Below are 21,224 nucleotides of genomic sequence, written 5' to 3'. Positions count from 1 at the left end.
TTCTTTTTTCTTATGTGGTGCTGAGGAATCGAACCCAGGGCTTCATGTGTGCAAGGCAAGCACTCTACCACTGAGCCACCTTCCCAGCCCGAGTTAGGCTTTGGAAAGGCACATTAAAAGCAAGCTCTTGAAAATGACTGCTGATGGGCTGGGAAGGTGGCTCAGTGGTAGAGCACTTGCCTTGCACGCCTGAGGCCCTGGGTTCGATTCCTCAGCACCACATAAGCAAAAAGAAAAAAGCCAGAAGTGGCGCTGTGGCTCAAGTGGTAGAGCACTAGCCTTGAGCTGAAGAGCTGAGGGATAGCGCACAGGCCCAGAGTTCAGACCCCACGACTGGAACCCCCCCCCCCAAAAAAAAAAAGAAAGAAAAGAAAATGACTGCTGATTGGTCTGAACAAGTTAATTCCAAAAGTAAAGGTTCCCCCCCCACCCCTCTCTTGGTCAGTACTGTAGGGCTTGAACTCAGGGCCTGGGTCCTGTTCCTAAGCTTTTTCATGCAAGGCTAGTGCTCTACCACTTTGAGCCACGATGCCAATTCTGGCTTTTTAGTGATTAATTGGAGATAAGAATCTCACGAACTTTTCTGCCCAGGCAGGCTTTCAACTGGAATCCTCAGATCTCAGCCTCCTGAGTAGCTAGTTTTACAGTCATGAGCCACCAACTCTCAGCTGTGAAGGTTTTCTTTAAATCACTTTTCTGATAACTGTGTTCTAGTTCTAACTTCAAGGACATAAAACCAGAAACCAAAGACAAAGCATCCAGGTATAATTTATGGAAATTTATCTGGAACCCAAATTGGGGTATTTGTATATACTACTCTACAGCCAATGTACACATATTATATGCTTTGGATTAAAATGTAATACTCAAAACTCCAAGGGCTGTGGTTCAAAGCCAGCCCAGGCAGGATAGTCCATGTGACTCTGATCTCCCAGTTAATTACCAGAAAGCCAGAAGCAGAGCTGTGGCTCAAGTGGTAGAGTGCTAGTGTTTAATAAAAGAGTTCAGGGACAGCACCCAGGCCCAGAGTTCAAGCCACATACATACACAAAATTTAAAGAAAATAAAGCCCAAGTTCTTTCCATCCTTTTAGCCTGGTCCTCACTAGAAACATATCCCTTACAGTAAGCCTGAGTTATTCTCTTCTCCTCGTGGTTTACCTCATCCTGCATCTTCTCTAATAATGAAGTCCTTTGGAGAAAGAAAACTGTCTTACATATTCTTGGAGCCCTTATATGCAAGGCACCACTTTTGGCATGTACTATGACTATATGTGACTAACTGCTGACAAGTGAATTGATTGCTGTCAGAGACATATTCTACACAGTTAAATCTTCCATGGGAAGGAAATACTGCAGCATAAATTGACCAAGGCAAGTCAGTTTAATGACTTTATTATCTAGTTTTGATAACAGTATGTAGATTAAGCAGTGATCAGCAAGAAAGAAAAATTAGGTGACATAACTGACCCATTACAGAAAGTGTTTACAAGCTGGGTATGGTATTCTATGCTTGTAATCCCAGCTACTGTGGAGGAAGGGGCAAGAGGATTTTGAATTTAAGACTGGACTGAGAAAAACAAAACAAAATACAACACAGTAACAAAAACCAAGTACTTAAGCAATGGTGGCAGCCACCTCTCACTGGACACAGACCCAAGGAAGCTTACCTGCAGCACCCGGCTCATCCACTGGAAGCTGTCCTCCTCAGAGGCATCGGGCCTTTGTTCCGCAACCACCACAATGCGCTCGTCATAAAATACAGACACAGAAAACACAGCAATTCTAAGAAAGACAGATCATACACATCAGACTCTCTTCACAACCAGAGCTACTTCTCTGCTTAACTGGAATTATGGAGAGACCGCCCACCACAGAACCCAGAAATGAGTAGTTTAGCAAAGAAATGTGCAACTATTATCATCAAAATCCAAATCGACTCATTTAAAATAGATGGATTTACTCAGGAGGCTGAGATCTGAGGATCAAGGTTTGAAACCAGACCAGGCAGGAAAGTCTGTGAGACTCGTATCTCCAATTAACCATCAAAAAGCCAAATGTGTAGCCATGATTGAAGCAGCAGAATGCCAGCCTTGAGTGAAAAAACTCAGGGGTAGCACCCAGGCCTTAAGTTCAAGTCTCAGGACCAGCACAAAACAAAAAACAAACAAGAAAACACCCCACTGTCATGAACATCAGGGATTACATGTTAAGAGACAGAACCAACCAACATATGGATATGGCTGCGTGTTGTGCTGCGCAGCAGAAAGCACACTGGGACAGAGGGGTGGAGGGGTGAGTGGCTGGGGAGCGCCTCCCTGGGGAGTGGACACTGGAGCAGAGACCTGAATGAGGTGAGGACGCGAGCCACGCGAAGATCTGGAGGAAGAGGATTCCGGGCAGAAGGAACGGAAAGCGAAAAGGTTCTGAGGTAGGGACGAGCTTGGCAGGTTTGAGGAACAGCAAGAAGGCCAGTGTGCCTGGAGCAGAGTAGTGAAGCAGAGAGCGGGAGCGAGAGTCAGACACAGGCAAGGGTGGATCCGAGGCCCGGGAGGCTGGGGAAAGGGGAGGATGGAGGGGTTCTAAGTGAGGTCTCCGCTCAAATGTCCCCTTGCTAGTGAGGCATTCCCAGACCACCTGATAGATATACTAGCAAGCCCCCACCCCATGTATTGTTTCTGCCACATTGCCACTTCTCCCAGGTTCTCTACTTCTCTGTCTAACTGGTTCCTGTCTGGCGCCCACAATGACAGCGAAAGGGCAGAGATCAGGCATCTGCTATGCATTCCCAGAGTGAGGGCACCAAGGACAATGGCCCAGAGTTGGCACCCAAAGAGTATTCATAGAATGAATGCATGAGAGGATAGGAAGCCACTGGAGAGCCAAATATGCCAGCTCGCCAGCCTGCATTCACTCACACACTTATGGAACATAGATTATGTGCCAGGCATTGCACTGAGAGTGGGGCCATCATTATGACTGAGACAGAAGTCCAGTGCTCCATGTGGAGTGTGTATCCACCATTATAAAAACACACAATTTGGGAGCTGGTTCTTTTTGGATTTAACTTCCTTCTTAAAAATAAACCGAAAGCAGGAGGCTGAGATCTGAGGATTGCGGTTCAAAAGCCAGCCCAGGCAGGAAAGTGTGTGAGACTCTTATCTCCAATTAACCATCAGAAATCCAGAAGTAGCACTGTGGCTCAAGTGGCAGAGCTCTAGCCTTGAGCTGAAGAGCTCCGGGAGAGTGCCCAGGCCCAGAGTTCAAGCCCCACGACCAAAATACAAAAAAAAAACTAAAGGGACACCAAAGTTGCTTTGTAAACTTCTGGAATGAATATCAATTGCTCAATATATAGCAGATATTTTTCTTGTATTAATAAGCAAAGGAAAAAAAAAGGTGCCTGGCTTTGTCCACAGGATTTAAAATTATTAGCACTAGTGTGCAAATTCCACTTTACAATGCTCCAATAATTGAGCTAGAAACAAGCAAAAAAATTCTTAGATATAATCTCCTACAGAGTATCTCGATTGGCCTGAATGCCACAACCTCTGGACTGAAGAAATATAGGATGTTCAGTTTGTTTTAAAATCCTCCTCAATGAATAGTAACAATCCAAATCTAAAATACAGGATGTGGATATGTCTCATTCCTCTAAATTATAGACAAAGAACCAGACACTGTGAATTAAATATTGAAAGCTGGGTTTCTACTCTTTTCATCTAAACCAAACTAATCATTTGGAAAGAGAATCTACAAAGCACCATCAAATCACCCCACCAAGATCTACTTAGGTCTCATGAGAAGGGCTAACATTCCAACTACTCACCTTCCTCTATACACGGTCTTTATAGACTCAACAGCCAAGCCAGTAGCAACAATGTCATCAGCATTATGTCTTCGTCCACTAACCATGAGTAATCCATCCATTTTTCCAACCACAAACACCAAGCTACCCTGAAATGGTAACAATGATTTACTTTGAGTTTTTATGGTTTAAACAGAAGGAAGGAAGGAAGGAAGGAAGGAAGGAAGGAAGGGAGGGAGGGAGGGAGGGAGGGAGGGAGGGAGGGAGGGAGGGAGGGAGGGAGGGAGGGAGGGAGGGAGGGAGGGAGGGAAGGAAACAAGCTTGCCTAGCTTGGTTGCCAATGGCTTACTCCCGTAATCTTAGCTACTCAGGAGGCTGAGATCTGAGGATCAAGATTCAAAGCTAGCTGGTCAGGAAAGTCTGTGAGACTATTAATTCCAATTAACTAGCAAAAAGCTGGAAGCAGAGCTGTGGCTCAAGTGGTAGAGGCTATCCTTGAGTAAAAAAGCTCAGGGATAGTGCTCAGGTCCTGAGTTCAAGCTCCAGGACTGGGACAAAAAAAAAAGTGCTTGCCCAGCATGTGCATAGACCTGGGTTCAACTTCCAGTACTGCCTCCCAAAAATATAAGAAATAGATATGAGCTGGGCACTGGTGGGCTCACAGCTCCTGTAATTCTATCTACTCAGAAGTCTGAGCTCTGAGGATCGTGGTTTGAAGCCAGACTGGGCAGGAAAGCCTGTGAGATTTATTTTTTTTAATTTTTTGCCTGTAATGGGGCTTGAACTCAGGGCCTGGGAACTATCTCTGAGCTGCTTTGGCTCAAGGCTAGAGCTCTACTACTTGGGCCACAGCTTGTTTATGTGGTACTGAGGAATTGAACCCAGGGCTTCATGCATGCTAGGCAAGCACTCTAACACTGAGCCACATTCCCAACCCTCTGTAAGATTTTTACCTCCATTAAACTACAAAAAAAGCTAGAAGTAGATCTGTGGCTCAAATGGTAGAGCACTAGCCTTGAGCAAAAGAAGGCCAGGGACAATATCCAGGCCTTGAGTTCAAGCCCCAGGACCAGCACACACAAAAATAAAAGGTATGAAAGAAAACAATCTCACATATTATACGGATTTTATTGCTTTTATTTTTAATTTTTGATCAGCCATGGACCTTGAACCCAGGGCCTGGGCACTGTCCCTGAGTTCTTTTGCTCAAAGCTAGTGCTTTACCACTTTGAACCACAGCACTGCTTCCCATTATATGGATTTTTAAAGAAAATGTTTCATACCTTAACATCTTTGAAATTAGTAGGGGAAAAAAAGCTCAAGTACTGTGCTCAGGATGGCAAAAGAAAGAGAGAGAGAGAGAAAGAACAAAAGAAAGAAAGAAAGAAAAAGAGAAAGAGACAGAGAAAGAAAGAGGGAGGGAGAAAGGGAGGGAGGAACAAAGGAAACAAGCACTGAGAACTCTACACAAGTGTATTTTCCCAGCCACAAGTATGTATTAGTTGATCTTTTGTATCTTTTCCTGGGTTGAATGAAGGGGAGAAAAAGGAGAATTTCTTTACTACTCAACATAGGTTAAAATAGTTTTATTATGTAAATAACTTCACATACTAAAAAAAAATTTTTTTTGGTCGGTCATGGGGCTTGAACTCTGGGCTTGGGAGCTGTCCCTGTGCTCGGCTCAAGGCGAGCGCTCTACCACTTGAGCCACAGAGCCACTTTCCGGTTTTCTAGTGGTTTATTAGAGCTAAGAGTCTCATGGACTTTCCTGCCCGGGCTGGCTTTGAACTATGATCCTCAGATATCAGCCTCCTGAGTAGCTAGGATTACAGGTGTAAGCCACTGGCGCCCAGCCACATATTAAAATATTATGGTATATTTTAGGTTTGTTTGTTTTTGTTGGTCGTGGGGTTTGAACTCTGGGCCTGGGTGCTGTCCCTGCGCTCTTCAGCTTAAGGCAAGTGCTCTACTGCTTGCGCCACAGTGCCACTTCCGGTTTTCTAGTGGAGATAAGAGTATCATAGACTTTCCTGCCAGGGCTGGCTTTGAACTGTGATCCTCAGATCTCAGCCTCCAGAGTAGTGTTTTAGGTTTATAAGGGTAATGTTTCTATTTGGTAAGATTAGAATCAGACTAGTAAGTAAAGATCTAATGAATACTGAGGAGGTTTTCTTTCTCAGCAAGATAACCAAGTAGCAAGAAAATTGCCATCAAAGTTCTAAAGCATCATTGTATAAATACTCTTTGCAGTGCTATCTGCAGTAAATTAGATTGGTTCTCATTTATCAATGATTTTCTATGTTTTGGACATTTAAATATACCAATGATGTAACAGTTATCTCCATGTGAATGTCACTTGTTAGCTTACTAAGCACAATGTAATGCCATACAGTGATTGGACTAAGACAGAACCTCTATGCCCAAGAAGCCATCAGACCATCCCAAATACCCGAGGAGAGCCAGTCATTGTCAGGCCTCCATTGTCGGGCCTATTTCTCCATTCTTTATATTTAGCTGGGCATGATTCAACAAAATATTGCATTTCAGTCTTTCTTACAGCTAGATGTGTCCATAGGTTTAGTTCAGATCAATGAGACACAGGCAGAAATTCTGATAAGTAATTTCAGAGAATTTTTTTGAGAGAGCAAGATGTACTTTTCCCTCTGTTCTTTGGAATGCAGATGTGATGGTTAGAACTTCATCCTAAAGCTTAATTGTAGAGTAGAAAACTAAAAGGAGTTAGGTCTGAAAATTCTTTGGTTCTGAGTAAAGAAGTCAAGATGGAAGTTTTATACTACCCTGCGAAGAGAGTGGTTCTCTTAGACCTTTGCATTCCCCTAGTGCCCATAAATAGTAGAGAAGAGATAGAGTAAAATTAGATGTTCTCTTATGTAAGCTAAGCTGTGAAGAGTTCTTCACCAGAGATGGATGAAGGGATATGGGCTCAACTAGGATAAGGACTACCTATTAGTTACAAAATAAAATCCCAACTCCCACTGCCTCATCACAGGCTTCATGACCTGGTCGTTTGCCATCTGTGTGCTCATCAGGATCACTAGGAGCCCTTTGGAAACGACTTTGTGGGTTCTGATTGGCTCTGTAAATACCATTTGCTGAATAATAAATCATTTTCAAAGAATTTACTATCACATATAGTGCTGATGATTTGTATAAAAATGTTTTGTACATCAAATAGGAGGTCTTCCCTTTCCAGCTGAAGGTAACTTTTTCCAGAACTCATAACTTACAGCAACATGTTAGTCAAATCAAAAGAAAGTAGCAAATATGAGTGAAAAACTATGAAAAATTTAAAAATAGAAACTGGAAAGGTGGCTCAGTGGTAGAGTGCTTGCCTTGCATGCATGAGGCCCTGGGTTTGATTCCTTAGCACCACATAAGCAGAAAAAGCAGAAGTGGTGCTGTGGCTCAAGTGATATAGAGTGTTAGCCTTGAGCTGAAGAGCCGAGGGACAGTGCCCAGGCCCAGAGTTCAGGCCCCACAACCAACCAAAAAAAAAAAAAAAGGCTTAGTCTGAAGGAATTACATGAACCATGTAAAGGAAAAAACAATTCATTTTTATGATATTCTTGTAAGAACTGCTCTAAATGATGTGAAATAGCACTGTAACATCCCTGGACGATTCAGTTCATTCTGTGGCAAATTAAAGTCCAAGTATTTGGATCAGAAGTGTCAAAATGAACATGAGAGCATCACTTACTGGCCCCACAAATCCCAACAATCCTGACCGGATGAATGGCACATCTCCTACAGGAGAACCTGCAGAATTCACTGGAATTACCTAAAAGACAATGAAAAGGTTAAACAATTTTTCTTTCTTCTTAGAAAATGTATTTGATTTTAAAAAAATACACAAAGTAATAGATGCTTTTTGGAAAACGAACATTACATAATCTAACAACAATTCCATCCACGTAAGTGATAAACATTTACAATTTATCTCTTTGGACTTAAAAAACACTCTATACTGAGTGCTTTAAAAACATCATATTGTATATACTGTTTTTACTCTTATGCATTTTCTTATAACTTGGATCCACTTTTGATTTTGTAAGAGTTCACCCAGTCCACTTTTTGAAAACCTGTGTGTGCAGACTCTAAAATAGTCTCTGTAGTCAGTCCTGATTGTATGTACTAATCAGGTTGAAGTTCACTTTGGGTATGTTCCTTGCCTTTTTTTTTTTTTTTTTGCCATTAAGTTTTCAACCTTTCTCCCAGGTTTGTAGTAAAGATTAAGGAACATAAATAAATTAGCAGAGATAATTCAGTGATTGGCACAGCTTCAGTTTTCAGAGAACAGTAGCTACTAGAATATACTGATCTTTATGGCTGATTATTCTCAATTTTCACTAGTATGAAAGTGCTTTAATGACTATTGTGGTGTATTTGTTTATTCACTTGTATAGAGCATGATGGTTCTTTTCAATTTTGATAGGTTGTCCTACAAAACTGTTTGATTAATACTCTACCAATGCTATATTAGAATGTCCATTAATTATTAACATAGTTAATACTGCATTTCCAGTCTTATCAATCTGGTATACACAAAAGCTATCTATCTCACTGTTATTTTAATTGCATTTCCTTATTTGTCATTTGGTTAAATTTCTTTTACTTTGTTTAACATTGGCCATTTGTTTTTCTTCTGAGAGTGGCTTATCATAAGCATCTCTTGTTTTTACTGACAGATTTTCCCCTTTGATTTTTATTAAAAAATTAAAGGTTGTCTTGTTTCAGTTAGTCAAGTCAACATCATGAAACTGGGTATCACTTCCATTTCACAGGTGAGAAGGAGAGACTATGCGAGCGTCACTTGCCTCAGGTTAAACAGGGAACATGGCAAGATGGAAAACCAGCGTGTTATTCTCACATATTAAAGAATTCTTCCTCTCAGTAGCTTATTTTAAAACACTTTTTTTTTTTTTTGGTGGTAGTGGGGCACTGAGCTTGGGACCTCATATTTTCATTTGGCTTTTCCATTCAAGGCTGTGGTTTACTACTTGAGTCACAGTTCCATTTCCAACACTTTTCTTTTAAAAAATATTTTATTGGGGGGTGGGAAGGTGGCTCAGTGGTAGAGTGCTTGCCTTGCATGCATGAGGCCCTGGATTTGATTAGCCGGCACTATGTAAACAGAAAAAAGCCAGAAGTGGTGCTGTGGCTCAAGTAGTAGAGCGCTAGCCTTCAGCTGAAGAGCTAAAGGACAGCACCCAGGCTCAGAGCTCAAGCCCCATGACTGACCAAAAATAAATAAATTAAATTAAAAATATATATATAACATTTTTATTATCTTTAAGTAGCTGTAAAAAGGAATTACCATTCAATTCAGTGCATCTTGAACAATATCACCTCACTCATCCCTCCCAACCCTTCCCTCACTTTTCTTAATTTTGTAGGATATACATTGAATTTTCTTTCTTTCTTTCTTTCTTTCCTTTCTTTTTTTTTTTTTGTTGGCTATGGGGCTTGAATTCTGGATCTGGGTGCTGTCCCTGGGCTCTTCAGCTCAAGGAGAGTGCTCTACCACTTGAGCCCCAGCACCACTTCTGGTTTTCTGGAGATAAGAGTCTCATCGACTTTCTTGCCCAGGCTGGCTTTGAACTGTGGTCCTCAGATCTCAGCCTCCTGAGTAGCTAAGGATTATAGGCATGAGCCACTGATGCCGGCTATCCATTGAATTTTTCTTTTTTTTTTTGGGGGGGGGGGTCTGGTTGTGGGGCCTGAACTCTGGGCCTGGTCGCTGTCCCTCAGCTCTTTTTTTTTTTTTTTGTCCCTCAGCTCTTCAGCTCAAGGCTAGCGCTCTACCACTTGAGCCACAGCGCCACTTCTGGCTTTTTTCTTTTTGCTTATGTAGGGCTGAGGAATCAAACCCAGGGCCTCATGCATGCAAGGCAAGTGCTCTACCACTGAGCCACCTTCCTAGTCCTATCCATTGAATTTTTTTTTACTGCACTTTTATTTTCTGACTAGCCATTTGGTCCTAATGAAATCATTACTTTGGGAAACTCTCTCGGGATTTAAATTAAAAAAGGGGTTTAAATTTAAATCTCTTAAGATTTAGATAAAATAAAAAACCAAGGACATAGTTTTCTCCTTTTTTGGTTAGGTTTCACTCTACTTTGCCAGTATTATATTTATACTGGACATTTCAAAATGTCTTCATTACTTGGACTGAACAAGTTGATGTTAAGTCTGAGAGTCATGGATAGGCAACTGCCTTGTATGGAAGACTATAATAAAGTATTACTAGTATCTTCAAATACCACTTGAAGCTGGGTGGGATGGCATGTTGCTATTTCAGCTACAGAGGCAAAGGCAGGAGGACAATCATGAGTTTAAAGATAATCTGGGCAACTTAGGAAGACTCAGCTTCAAACAACTACAACCACTGTTTTTAGTGAGGAAAAGTCATTGAAGAAAATTATAGGCACTCGGGCTGGGAAGGTGGCTCAGTGGTAGAGCTTTGCATGCTTTGCATGCCTGAGACCCTGGGTTCGATTCCTCAGCACCACATAAGCAAAAAGAAAAAACCCAGAAGTGACGCTGTGGCTCAAGTGGTAGAGCGCTAGCCTTGAGCTGAAGAGCTGAGGGACAGCGGCCAGGCCCAGAGTTTAGGCCCCATGACCGGACCCCAAAAAAAAAAAAAAAAAAAAAAAGAAAATTATAGGCACTGGAAACATGCAGAATAGGGGCTAGGGACACAGCTCAGTTGAACAATACAGGCTTAACATGAGGTCCTAAATTTAATCCCAAACATGGCAAAAAAGAAAAATGGGAAAGAAAAAAAAAAGAGAAATGGGGCAAGATTTAAAATAGCAAAATATGTAGGTATTCAAGAGTTAGTGCAGGTAAAGAAACTGGGCAAGGTGGGGGGAACATATACCTGAAGAGTTTATGAATGTGGACTGGGCACAACCTTTGCAGGCAGCCCAAGTCATAACAGTGATGATGACAGTAACAGATATTTAATGATTTACGGTGTGCCACGTATGCATAAAGATGACAGACAGGCAAGCCAGGAGTTCTTATCTCTTTTCAGGCACCATATTATGATTAAAACAGATATGCTACTGAATAAATGACACATTCACTAATAACGTCTGTTAGTACATAGTTGTAAGCATTCATTCTCAAATGGGACACACAGACTCACACCACTTCCTACATGCCAGAAGCTGTTGGTTCTAAGGTGTTTTGGCCATCCTCTATGTTACAGAAAAAGTGCAAAGACCTGAAAATTAGCAGTGTTCGTGGAAGTGGCACTGTAGCTCAAGTGGTAGCGCATTCGCCTTGAGCGGAACAGCTCAGGGACAGCAGCACCCAGGCCCAGAGTTCAAGGCCCCAAAAAACAAAAACAGAACAAAAAACAAAAAAACAAAAAAGCAGTGTTTAAGTAAGCCCTGTCTAGCATAATGGGGGTAGAACCCATCAACCAAAACTCTCTAGTCCTAAAAGGTACTTTGAGCAGGTAATCCCAATTATGAAATTCAGACAATAAAATACACCTGTTCTGATTTCCAGGCAGTCAGGCCAAATTCTAATTACAACTTGGCTTTGGAGGCAGAACTGCCTGAAGGAAAGCAATGTGGTGGTAAGCTAAGAAGTATAGGCTGGCTCCACCAGAATGCAAGTGCTGCCCCAGCACTCACATAGTGCTGGTACAGAGCAGCTTAGAAAGTATCTGTGTAACTGAAAGATCAAAATCATGAGCCCTATAAAGAGACAGTTCTTCAGTTTTAATTAGTGATCTGGCATAGCATATGTCACTGTAAACTTACTGTAAAAATTAAAAATTGGAACTTATAAAGCTCAAACTATGTCAAATTTACCAGCATGAATTTTTGTAAGACATTGTTCCCTTTGTTTATAAATATAACAGCACCATTTTTTTTTTTTTTTTGGTTAGTCATGGGGCTTAAACTCTGGGCTTGGGTGCTGTCCCTGCACTCTTCAGGTCAAAGCAAGCACTCTACCGCTTGAGCCACAACACCACTTCCAGTTTTCTAGTGGCTTATTGGAGATAAGAGTCTCATGGACTTTCCTGCCCCAGCTGGCTTTGAACCTCGATCCTCAGATCTCAGCCTCCTGAGTAGCTAGGATTACAGGTGCAAGCCACTGGCGCCCGGCTTACAACAGTATTTTCTATATGCCAAGAGATGCGCTAAGCACTTTATAAACATTTAATCTTCACAATGGCCCTGGGAGGTAGCTACTGTTATTATATTCATTCATTCAAATTTATTTAGCTTCCTTTTGCGGCAAGGTATCACTATATAACTCAAGTTGACTTGCAACTTGTAATCCTCCTGCCTCACCTTCTGAGTACAAGGGTAAAAGTGTGTGTTTCTCTTAGATATCTACCCAGATATTAAATGTTTTTTTTTTTCTCCCAATACTGGAGATTCAACCCAGAACCTCACCATGCTAGTAAAACACTCTACCACATAAGCCATGCCTCCAGCCCTTCTGCTTGCATTTTGTTTTTGAAATAGGGTCTCACTAACTTCGCCTAGGTTGGCCTTAAACTCAAGATCCTCCTGTCCCACCAGCTTCTTATTCTCATTTTAAGAGATGGAAATTAGGGGTGTGGAGAAGCTACAGAGTATATAAGGTCAGCTAGTGATTGGCAGAGTCAGGGTTTAATCTTAGGCCATTAGCCCCAGAGGACACATTCTTAACCACTAGATTATGCTATATCCTATCAGCGAGCAGATCTGCCTACTACCATTTGACCTCACCAAATGCTTTCCCTGTGAAATGTTACTATCATGTACCTCAAATGTATTTTTTGTCACACCAGCAAGACCAAAGTACATCATGCCTCCAGTTCTGGAACTAACACAGATTTCTCCAATTTCATCTGTCTTGCAGAGCTGGGGAGGTCCATCTGGTTTCACAATGCACATCATGCCTAATGCACAGAAAATACAAATTAGAGACAGATTCTAGAGAATCTCTGCAAAACAAGTTTTACCTTGTGAACTCAAGAGAACTTTGCATTTCCAGATGACATTAGCAATACTAAATAGGATTGCTAAAAAGAAATTTGTACTATATAAGTGTACTTGAAATTTAAGGATTTCAGAGACAGTAATTTTCAAATGATTGTAAAATTTAAAGATGAATTAAATTTATACCTAGGCAGAATAAGTTCAACACTCATGAAAGCAGTGTGTTCCTCCTCCTCTCCCAGTCCTTCTCTTCTTCTTCACTCTCCCTACTTCTCCTTCCCTCCCCTCCCCCAACTTCTTCCCTTATTCATTCTCTCTCCTTGGTATTGGAGTTTGAAATCAAGGTGTCTCACTTGCTAGGTGGGCACTCTACCACTGAGCCATACTTTCAGTATTTTTTGGTGCTGGTTATTTTTGAGATAGGATCTCCCTTCCCAGGCATGATCTGCCTCTTTTAGGGTTCCCATTAAAGCTGATATGACTAGTGTGTGCCAGATACAGTTTTCCAGCTATTGGTTAAAAAGGGGTCTACTGAACTTCTGCCTAGGCTGGTCTTAAACTTTGATATTCTGAAGTCTTCGATACGCTCTAAAATATTCTTAGCCTCTCAAGTACTTGGGTTTTAGGTGTGAGCTACTGGAGCCTGACTGGTGCACTCCAACTTTCTGGCAACCACAATGGGTTGGTAATTACAGTGAAAAGGGGTAACTTTGGTGTTACTCAGGTACTTAACTTTTCATATGAAGAAGCATAATTGAAGCCTTCTCAGTTGATAACCCATATAGTACAGTTAGCATAGTTAGCATAATTACACTTACTTAGCCATTAAGAAAGGTTTAGAGAAGTTATGTAACTAAGTACTGAATTTAAGAATTCCTGGATTTGGATCTCCAATTTTACCAGGCCCTCTATCCTTCTCATCTTCACTCTAGTCTCTTTTCTTCTCTTCTTTTTTTCCCCCTTTGTTCTTTTTCTGGCAATGCTGGGGATGAAACCCTGAGCTCTGCACATGCTAAACAATCTTTCTATCACTAAGCCACATAAGTTACACCCCTGGCCCAGGTCCCTACTATTTCTGATGATGTATCTTCATGAAAATCTAAGTAGTGCTTCAAATCACTTACCACCAGGCATTACATGCCCTACATCCTGAACTGTTAGTGCTGAATTTTTATCTTCAGTATTGACCCGGATGACTCCATAGCTCAATCCATTCATTGAGAGAATGGCTCTTCCTGGCAAAGGAGCCCCAGGTACTCCAGGCCTGAAAAGAGACACAAAACAAACAATAAAGCAAACAAAAATAATCAAGTCTGAAAAACTATATGATATCAAGAAAAAAAGCATTACTATATAAAAACACAAATGTCCTGACTACAATTCAAAAGACATCTCCAGGGGCTGGGAAGGTGGCTAGGTGGTAGAGCGCTTACCTTGCATGCATGAGGCCCTGGGTTCGATTCCAGCACCACATAAGCAAAAAGAAAAAAGCCGGAAGTGGCGCTGTGGCTCAAGTGGTAGAGTGCTAGCCTTGAGCTGAAGAGCTGAGGGACAGCGCCCAGGCCCAGAGTTCAGGCCCCACGACCGGAACAAAAAAAAAAAAAAAAGACATCTCCATTTTCTCTACTAAAAATAAGCCAAACTAACCAAATTTACACATACAACCAACTTCCTTTTTTTGGGGGTGCTGGTACTTGGGCTTGAACTCATAGCCTCTGGCTCTTACTTAGCTTTTCTCGCTCAATGCTAGTGTTTTACCACTTAAGTCACACCTCCACTTCTGGCTTTTTTGCTAGTGAATTGGAGGTAATAGTCTATTGGATTTGTCTGCCTAGGCTAGCTTTGAAACTCAATCCTAAGAACTCAGCCTTCTCAGTAGCTAACTCACAGAAGTGAGCCACAAGTGCCCAGCTAGAGTCAGCCTCTTTCTTTCTCTTTCTTTTCTTTCTTTCTTTCTTTCTTTCTCTTTCTTTCTTTCTTTGTCTTTCTTTTCTTTCTTTCTTTCTTTCTTTCTTTCTTTCTTTCTTTCTTTCTTTCTTTCTTTCTTTCTCTCTTTCTTTCTTTCCTTCTCCTTTTCCTCCTCCTCCATCCTTCTTCTTCTCCCTCCCTCTCACCCTTCCCCCCCCTTTCTCTCTCTCTCCAGTTCTGGGGTTTGAACTCAGACCTGGGTACTGTCTCTGAGCTTCTTCTGCTCAAAGCTAGCACTCTACCACTTGAGCTACAGCACCACTTCTGACTTTTTTGTTTATATGGTACTGAGGAATCAAACCCAGAGCTTCACGAATGCTAGGCAAGCACTCTGCCACTAAGACACATTCCCAGCCCCATAAGATTTTTTAATTTTTTTTGTGCCAGTCCTGGAGCCTGAACTCAGGGCCTAGGCACTGTCTCTGGGCTTCTTTTGCTCAAGGCTAGCACTGGAGCCACAGTGCCACTTCCAGCTTTTTCTGTTTAGAGTCAGTCTATTTCTAATCTAAGATGTTAACTACGGATTTGGAAAATCAAAGTAATACAGAAAAAGAATTCATAAATGTGAGTTGGGCTGGGAATTTAGCTTAGTGGTAGAGTGCTTGACTAGCATGCATGGAGGCCTGGGTTTCATTCTTCAGTACCACATAAACAGAAAAAGCCAGAAGTGGTGCTGTGGCTCCAATGGTAGAGTGCTAGCCTTGAGCAAAAGAAGCTCAGGGACAGTGCCCAGCCCTGAGTTCAAGCCCCAGGACTGGCAAAAAAAAAAAGGAACAATTAAAGTGCCAGGTGCCAATGGCTCACACAGGTAATTCTAGTTACCTAGGAAGCTAAGATCTGAGGATTGAAGTTTAAAGCCAGCCTGGATAGGAAAGCTCATGACTCATGAAACTCTTACCTTCAATTAATCACAAAAAAGAAAGAAAAAAAGAAAGAAAGTAGTAAGGAAAGAAAGTAGGAAAGAAAGAAAGAAAGAAAGAAAGAAAGAAAGAAAGAAAGAAAGAGGGCTGGGAAGGTGGCTCAGTGGTAGAGTACTTGCCTTGCATGCATGAGGCCCTGGGTTCGATTCCTCAGCACCACATAAGCAAAAAAGAAAAAACGGAAGTGGCGCTGTGGCTCAAGTGGTAAAGCGCTAGCCTTGAGCTGAAGAGCTGAGGGACAGCGCCCAGGCCCAGAGTTCAGGCCCCACAACCAAAAAAAAAAGAAGGAAGGAAGGAAGGAAAGAAAGAAAGAAAGAAAGAAAGAAAGAAAGAAAGAAAGAAAGAAAGAAAGAAAGAAAGAAAGAAAGAAAGAAAGAAAGAGAGGGGGGAGGGAGAGAGGGAGAAAGGGAGGGAGGAAAGGAAGGGAAGGAAGGAAAGAGGGAAAAGAAGGAAGGAAGAAAAGGAAGGAAGGAAGGAAGGAAAGAAAAAGAAAGAAAGAAAGAAAGAGAGGGGGAGGGAGAGAAGGGGGAGGCAGAGAGGGAGAAAGGGAGGGAGGAAAGGAAGGGAAGGAAGGAAAGAGGGAAAAGAAGGAAGGAAGAAAAGGAAGGAGGGAAGGAAGGAAGGAAAGAAAAAGAAAGAAAGAAAGAAAGAAAGAAAGAAAGAAAGAAAGAAAGAAAGAAAGAAAGAAAGAAAGAAAGAGAAAGAAGCCAGAAGTGGGGTTGTAGCTCAAGTGGTATAGTGCTAGTCATGAGCAATAAAGCTCAGGGACAGCCAAGGCCCTGAGTACAAGCCCTAGTACTGGCACCAAAAAAAAAAGAATAAAGTAAAATTTCAGTTTACTTGAATGAGAGTAGGAATAATAAATCAGAGTCTTTAAACTATTTAGCCAGGTTATTTTAACTTTTAGGTTTATGAAGCAAAAATTGCACATTTCACCCAAGTCTAATATGTATCAGGAGGACCTGGTGTTGTGAACAGTACCTGCGAATTGCTATAGTCATGGCTTCAGAAGATGTAGCACATGGACAGATGGCCTCAGGTTTCAGTCCATGGCTTTGGAACAGACTCAGGAAGGCATCACAGGATGACACAGACCCTAAGGAGTTGGAATAGATCAATGTGAAAGCTGAAACCATAATTTTCATCACTGCTGGAAACTGGTAAGGGGGCAGTGGGAGGCTGGCATGACTGTTTGTCAGGGGAACTCAAGTGGTACCACATTCATTCCACACCAATAGCTTACTGTGCCTATGAGGTGGCTTGCTACATTTTGAAGATGAGATGAATGGATGTTCAGCCAGCCCACGAAAGGTCACTGACATTATTTAAAGGTATAACTTGGAATAAAGCTATGGTTACTAGACTGAGCGATCAATATCAGAGGCAACACTACAGGCAATATCCAGCCACTCTGTAATTCAGCAATCCTTCCTGCAGTGATTGCTGTAGCAGCCTAGTGAAATCTCGGCTTAGTTCCACCTTCTGTGTGGTATTTTCTGATTTTTCTTATTAAGGTGAATCCTGTGTCCACTTTAGATAAAGAACATAGTATCTAATTGTCTACCTGATTCTAGTATGTAGAGAACCAGGATTTTTGTGCTTATACAGAAAAGCAGATAACACAGAAAGATCTCTAGATTTCCCCCCCCCCCCCCCATCTGGGGGAATTTACATAAAACTCCTACCCTTGTTTGCCTCAAGTCATCTGTATCTGGTCTTTTTATCTAAGGATTGCAAATAGTCATGTGACCCAAAGAGGATATAAATAAGCAAAAAGAATTGTTTTTTAAACTTTATACATTGCTGGGAATGGTGATGCATGCCTGTAATTTTAGGACTCAGGAGGTTGAGACAAGAGGACTGTATCAGTTCCAGGACTCTTATCCCAAGGGGAGAAAAAGAACCAAAAATAAAAAAAAAAAATGGCTTACAGATCCTTCAAGATATATTTGGCAAAGAATAAGAATAAAGAGTTGGTTCCTTGAAAACACGATACTAAGACTACACAGAGTACGACTGTAATCATACAAAATATCCAAAGTAGGCTAATCTAAAGAGATAGGAAATAGATTCATGACTGCCTAAAGCCAGGGGACAATATGGAGAAGTGAGAGTGACTGACAATGGGCATATGATTTCTTTTTAGGGTAACACAAAAATATTTTAAAATTGTAAATGGATAAGTTTTTTTTTTCTTTGGTGGGGGGGGGGGTTGGCTGCAGAGCTTGAACTCAGTGCCTGGGCACTATCCCTATACTCTTTTTGCTCAAGGCTAGCACTCTACAACTTTGAGCCACAGCTCCACTTTCAGTTTTCTAGTGGTTAATTGGAGATAAAAGAGTCTCATGGACTTTCCTGCCTGGGCTGGCTTTGAACAGTGATCCTCAGATCTCAGCCTTCTGAATAGCTAGGATGTTAGGCGTGATCTACCAGCACCAGGCAAAATGGGTAAGTTTTATGGTATGTGAATTATCTATCAACACAGATGTTTAAAAAGAAACAACAGAAAACGGTCAAAAGACCTAAAGCACCAAACAAAAGGATATTTTGGCTCCACACTGCATAAATACTCACAGGGGTTTGCTCCATCAGTTACAATCAACATTCGGAGAGAGCTCAGGCTCACGTCCCGCTGGTCCCGATGAGCCATCATGGCCCAGTGCAGATCCCGACATTTCACTAATGCTACTTTGGCTGTAAGTTCAAGGGGGACAAAGTTAACATACATCCATATAAATACACGTAACAAACATGTATGTTAAATCTGGTCAGTGTTTAATATTCTGAGATTGTCCTCAGAGGAAGAAAGCACCTATTCAGACAACTGACCGGGGGGCTGGGAATGTGGCTCAGTGGTAGAGTGCTTACCTTGCATGCATGAGGCCCTGGGTTCGATTCCTTAGCACCACATAAGCAGAAAAAGCTGGAAGTGGCACTGTGCTAAGTGGTGGAGTGCTAGCCTTGAGCTGTAGAGCTGAGGGACAGTGCCCAGGCCCAGAGTTCAGGCCCCATGACTGACCAAAAACAAAAAACAGACAACTGACCAGACATCCCATTGTTCGCTCTCTGCAACCTCTAGTGGGAAAACTCTGTATACCACAGTACTCAATAAACCTACTTCTGACCTCAGATTCAGAAGGATTCATCTCACTTCATAAGAAAGGACATCAGTGATCTAAAATAGACAGCCTACCTATTTCTACAGTAAATTGAATTCTAAAAAGTTCTTAAGCCATTGTGGCAAAGAACTCTATCTCTACAAGGGCAATTTGAAAATCTCAAAAATCTTTTTTTTTTTTTTTTTTTGCCAGGCATGGGGCATGAACTCTGGGCCTGGGCGCTGTCCCTTAACTCTTCAGATCAAGGCTAGCACTATACCACTTGAGCCACAGTGCCACTTCTGGCTTTTTCTGCTTATGTGGTGCTGAGGAATAGAACCCAGGGCCTCATGCATTCAAGGCAAGCAAGCGCTCTACCACCGAGCCACCTTCCCAGCCCTAAAATCCCAAAAATCTTATGTCAGACAGTCTTAAGTTAAAGGTTGGATGCCGGGCAAGGTTACCTTTGTGTGTATGTACTCTTTGGACCCAAGACAGAGGACAGGTCTTCATAACAGAGTAGGGCACACTGACTGTATGCATCTTATTCATTACATTCTGAAAAGGAGAGAAACAAGACAATCAAAACTAAATACATAGTGTCTACAAGTATCATTACTGCGTTTGTTCACACTTTGTCCCACCCTTTCTGTGCACTTTTTTTTTTTTTTTTTGTCTGTCATGGGGCTCGAATTGCTGGGCCTGAGCATTGTCCCTCAGCTCTTCAGCTCAAAGATAGCGCTTTACCAGTTGAGCTACAGCACCACTCTTTCTGTGCACTTATGTTGAAAATAAACTATACAACTTGTGGGTGGGGACAGGAAGGAAAAACTGGGAGAAAGTGAGGGAAGGTGTGACACTGTTCATAAAGAAATATAGTCATTAGCTGACTTAGGTAACTATAACTCCTCTGTATATCACCTTTACCGTAACAATAACAAAATATATTCTTAAAAACCTAAATACATATTTAGCACTTTAAAACTGAATCGATCATTTAAACAACTTGGTATAAGTATCATTCAAATATATTCTCTGTGAGTAGAAGTTCTACTCTGTGGGTAGAAGTTCCTTTCAAATCTACTGTAACTTGGTTCCCTCCTTTCTCCCTCAGAGATAATCACAATTATAAACTTGGTACATCTCCTTCCCGTCTTTTTTCATGCATTTACATAGAAATATAAAAAGTACTTTTCTATAAAAGGCATTATCTATAACTTGCTTTTTAAAGAATATCTAATACTTGCTTTTTTCCATTATTGAGACGAATCTATGTACCTTTCTGAATGGCTATACAGTATCCATAACTATTATCATAATCTGTTTAGGCATTTCCCTCTTAGTGACAATTTTTTTTTTTTTTGGTCAGTCGTGGGCTTGAACTCTGGGCCTGGGCGCTGTCCCTCAGCTCTTCAGCTCAAGGCGAGCACTCTACCACTTGAGCTACAGCGCCACTTCCGGTTTTCTGGTGGTTTATTGGAGATAGGAGTCTCATGGTCTCTCCTGCCCGGGCTGGCTTTGAACCGTGATCCTCAGATCTCAGCCTCCTGAGTAGCTAGGATTGATTACAGGCGTGAGCCAACAGCGCCCGGCGTAGTGACAATTTTTTTTACTATTACAAACAGTATTTGAAGGAATTTGTCTGTACTCTTTTCCTTGGGCTCATATACAAGCATTTCTCTAGGGCAGACAGAGAAAAGCTAGCAATGCTAGGTTCCAGGGCAGAAACATTTAAATGTTAACGGAAATGCCAACTGCTCTCCAACTACCCAGTGCTCTCAACAGGCTTAGACTTTCCAAAAATGTTGCAACTTTTCTGCAAAGGGGTGAGCATTACACAATGAGAAACCAGTTTCCCTATTTTTCACAGGTGGCCTACATGACCTGGTGTACGTTTGGTTAGACAAAGCTAAGACAGTTGTCAGTTATGAAATTTGGTATCATTCTGCCACCCAAATGAAACATATACAGGCTATTTTTACCCACAAAGACCGAGCCTACTAGAATAAACAAGCCTGATAATATTTAGATTGGCCATGCCAGGCACCAGCGCCCACACTTGTTATACTAGCTATTGAGGAGGCTGAGATCTGATGATTAAAGCCAGTCTGGGCAGGAAAGTCCATGACACGCTTATCTCCAATAAACTACTCAGAAAAAGATGGAAGTGGTGCTGTGGCCCAAGTGGTAGAGTGCTAGCCTTGAGCTCAGAGAGGCTCAAGGACAGAGCCCAGGCCCTGAGTTCAAGCCCCATGACCAGCAAAAAACTCCACAAAACAAAAACAAAAACAAAAAAAGAACAGACTAGACACTATGCTCATCATGTAAGTGGTTCAAAGACATCCTGATGTCCTTTTCCCTTTTGGTTTCAAGAAAAAGAGTGCCTATAGCTAACTCTTTTTTTTTTTTTGTCGGCCATGGGGCCTGAACTCTAGGCCTGGGTGCTGTCCCTTAGCTCTTCA

At 41.7% G+C, this 21,224-nt stretch overlaps 1 protein-coding gene across 3 annotated transcripts in view; it reads right to left on the bottom strand.

Moving 5' to 3' along the window:
* Dip2b (disco interacting protein 2 homolog B) overlaps nucleotides 1–21,224 on the bottom strand; it is a 248,755-nt gene that overhangs the window by 43,865 nt on the left and 183,666 nt on the right. For all 3 annotated transcript variants that reach the window (XM_070040936.1, XM_070040944.1, XM_070040949.1), the window contains 8 exons: nucleotides 19,227–19,320; nucleotides 18,239–18,358; nucleotides 16,646–16,760; nucleotides 13,901–14,040; nucleotides 12,600–12,736; nucleotides 7,526–7,606; nucleotides 3,829–3,956; nucleotides 1,670–1,784 (listed from right to left, as the gene is read on the bottom strand). In XM_070040936.1, coding sequence (XP_069897037.1) covers nucleotides 1,670–1,784; nucleotides 3,829–3,956; nucleotides 7,526–7,606; nucleotides 12,600–12,736; nucleotides 13,901–14,040; nucleotides 16,646–16,760; nucleotides 18,239–18,358; nucleotides 19,227–19,320 — 930 coding nt within the window. The remainder of the gene's footprint in view (nucleotides 1–1,669; nucleotides 1,785–3,828; nucleotides 3,957–7,525; nucleotides 7,607–12,599; nucleotides 12,737–13,900; nucleotides 14,041–16,645; nucleotides 16,761–18,238; nucleotides 18,359–19,226; nucleotides 19,321–21,224) is intronic.

This window comes from Dipodomys merriami, unplaced genomic scaffold (genome assembly GCF_024711535.1).
Source record: "Dipodomys merriami isolate MVZ:Mamm:240054 unplaced genomic scaffold, mDipMer1.0.p SCAF_10, whole genome shotgun sequence".
Lineage (NCBI taxonomy): Eukaryota > Metazoa > Chordata > Mammalia > Rodentia > Heteromyidae > Dipodomys > Dipodomys merriami.
This window is presented reverse-complemented; position numbering and strand designations above follow the sequence as displayed.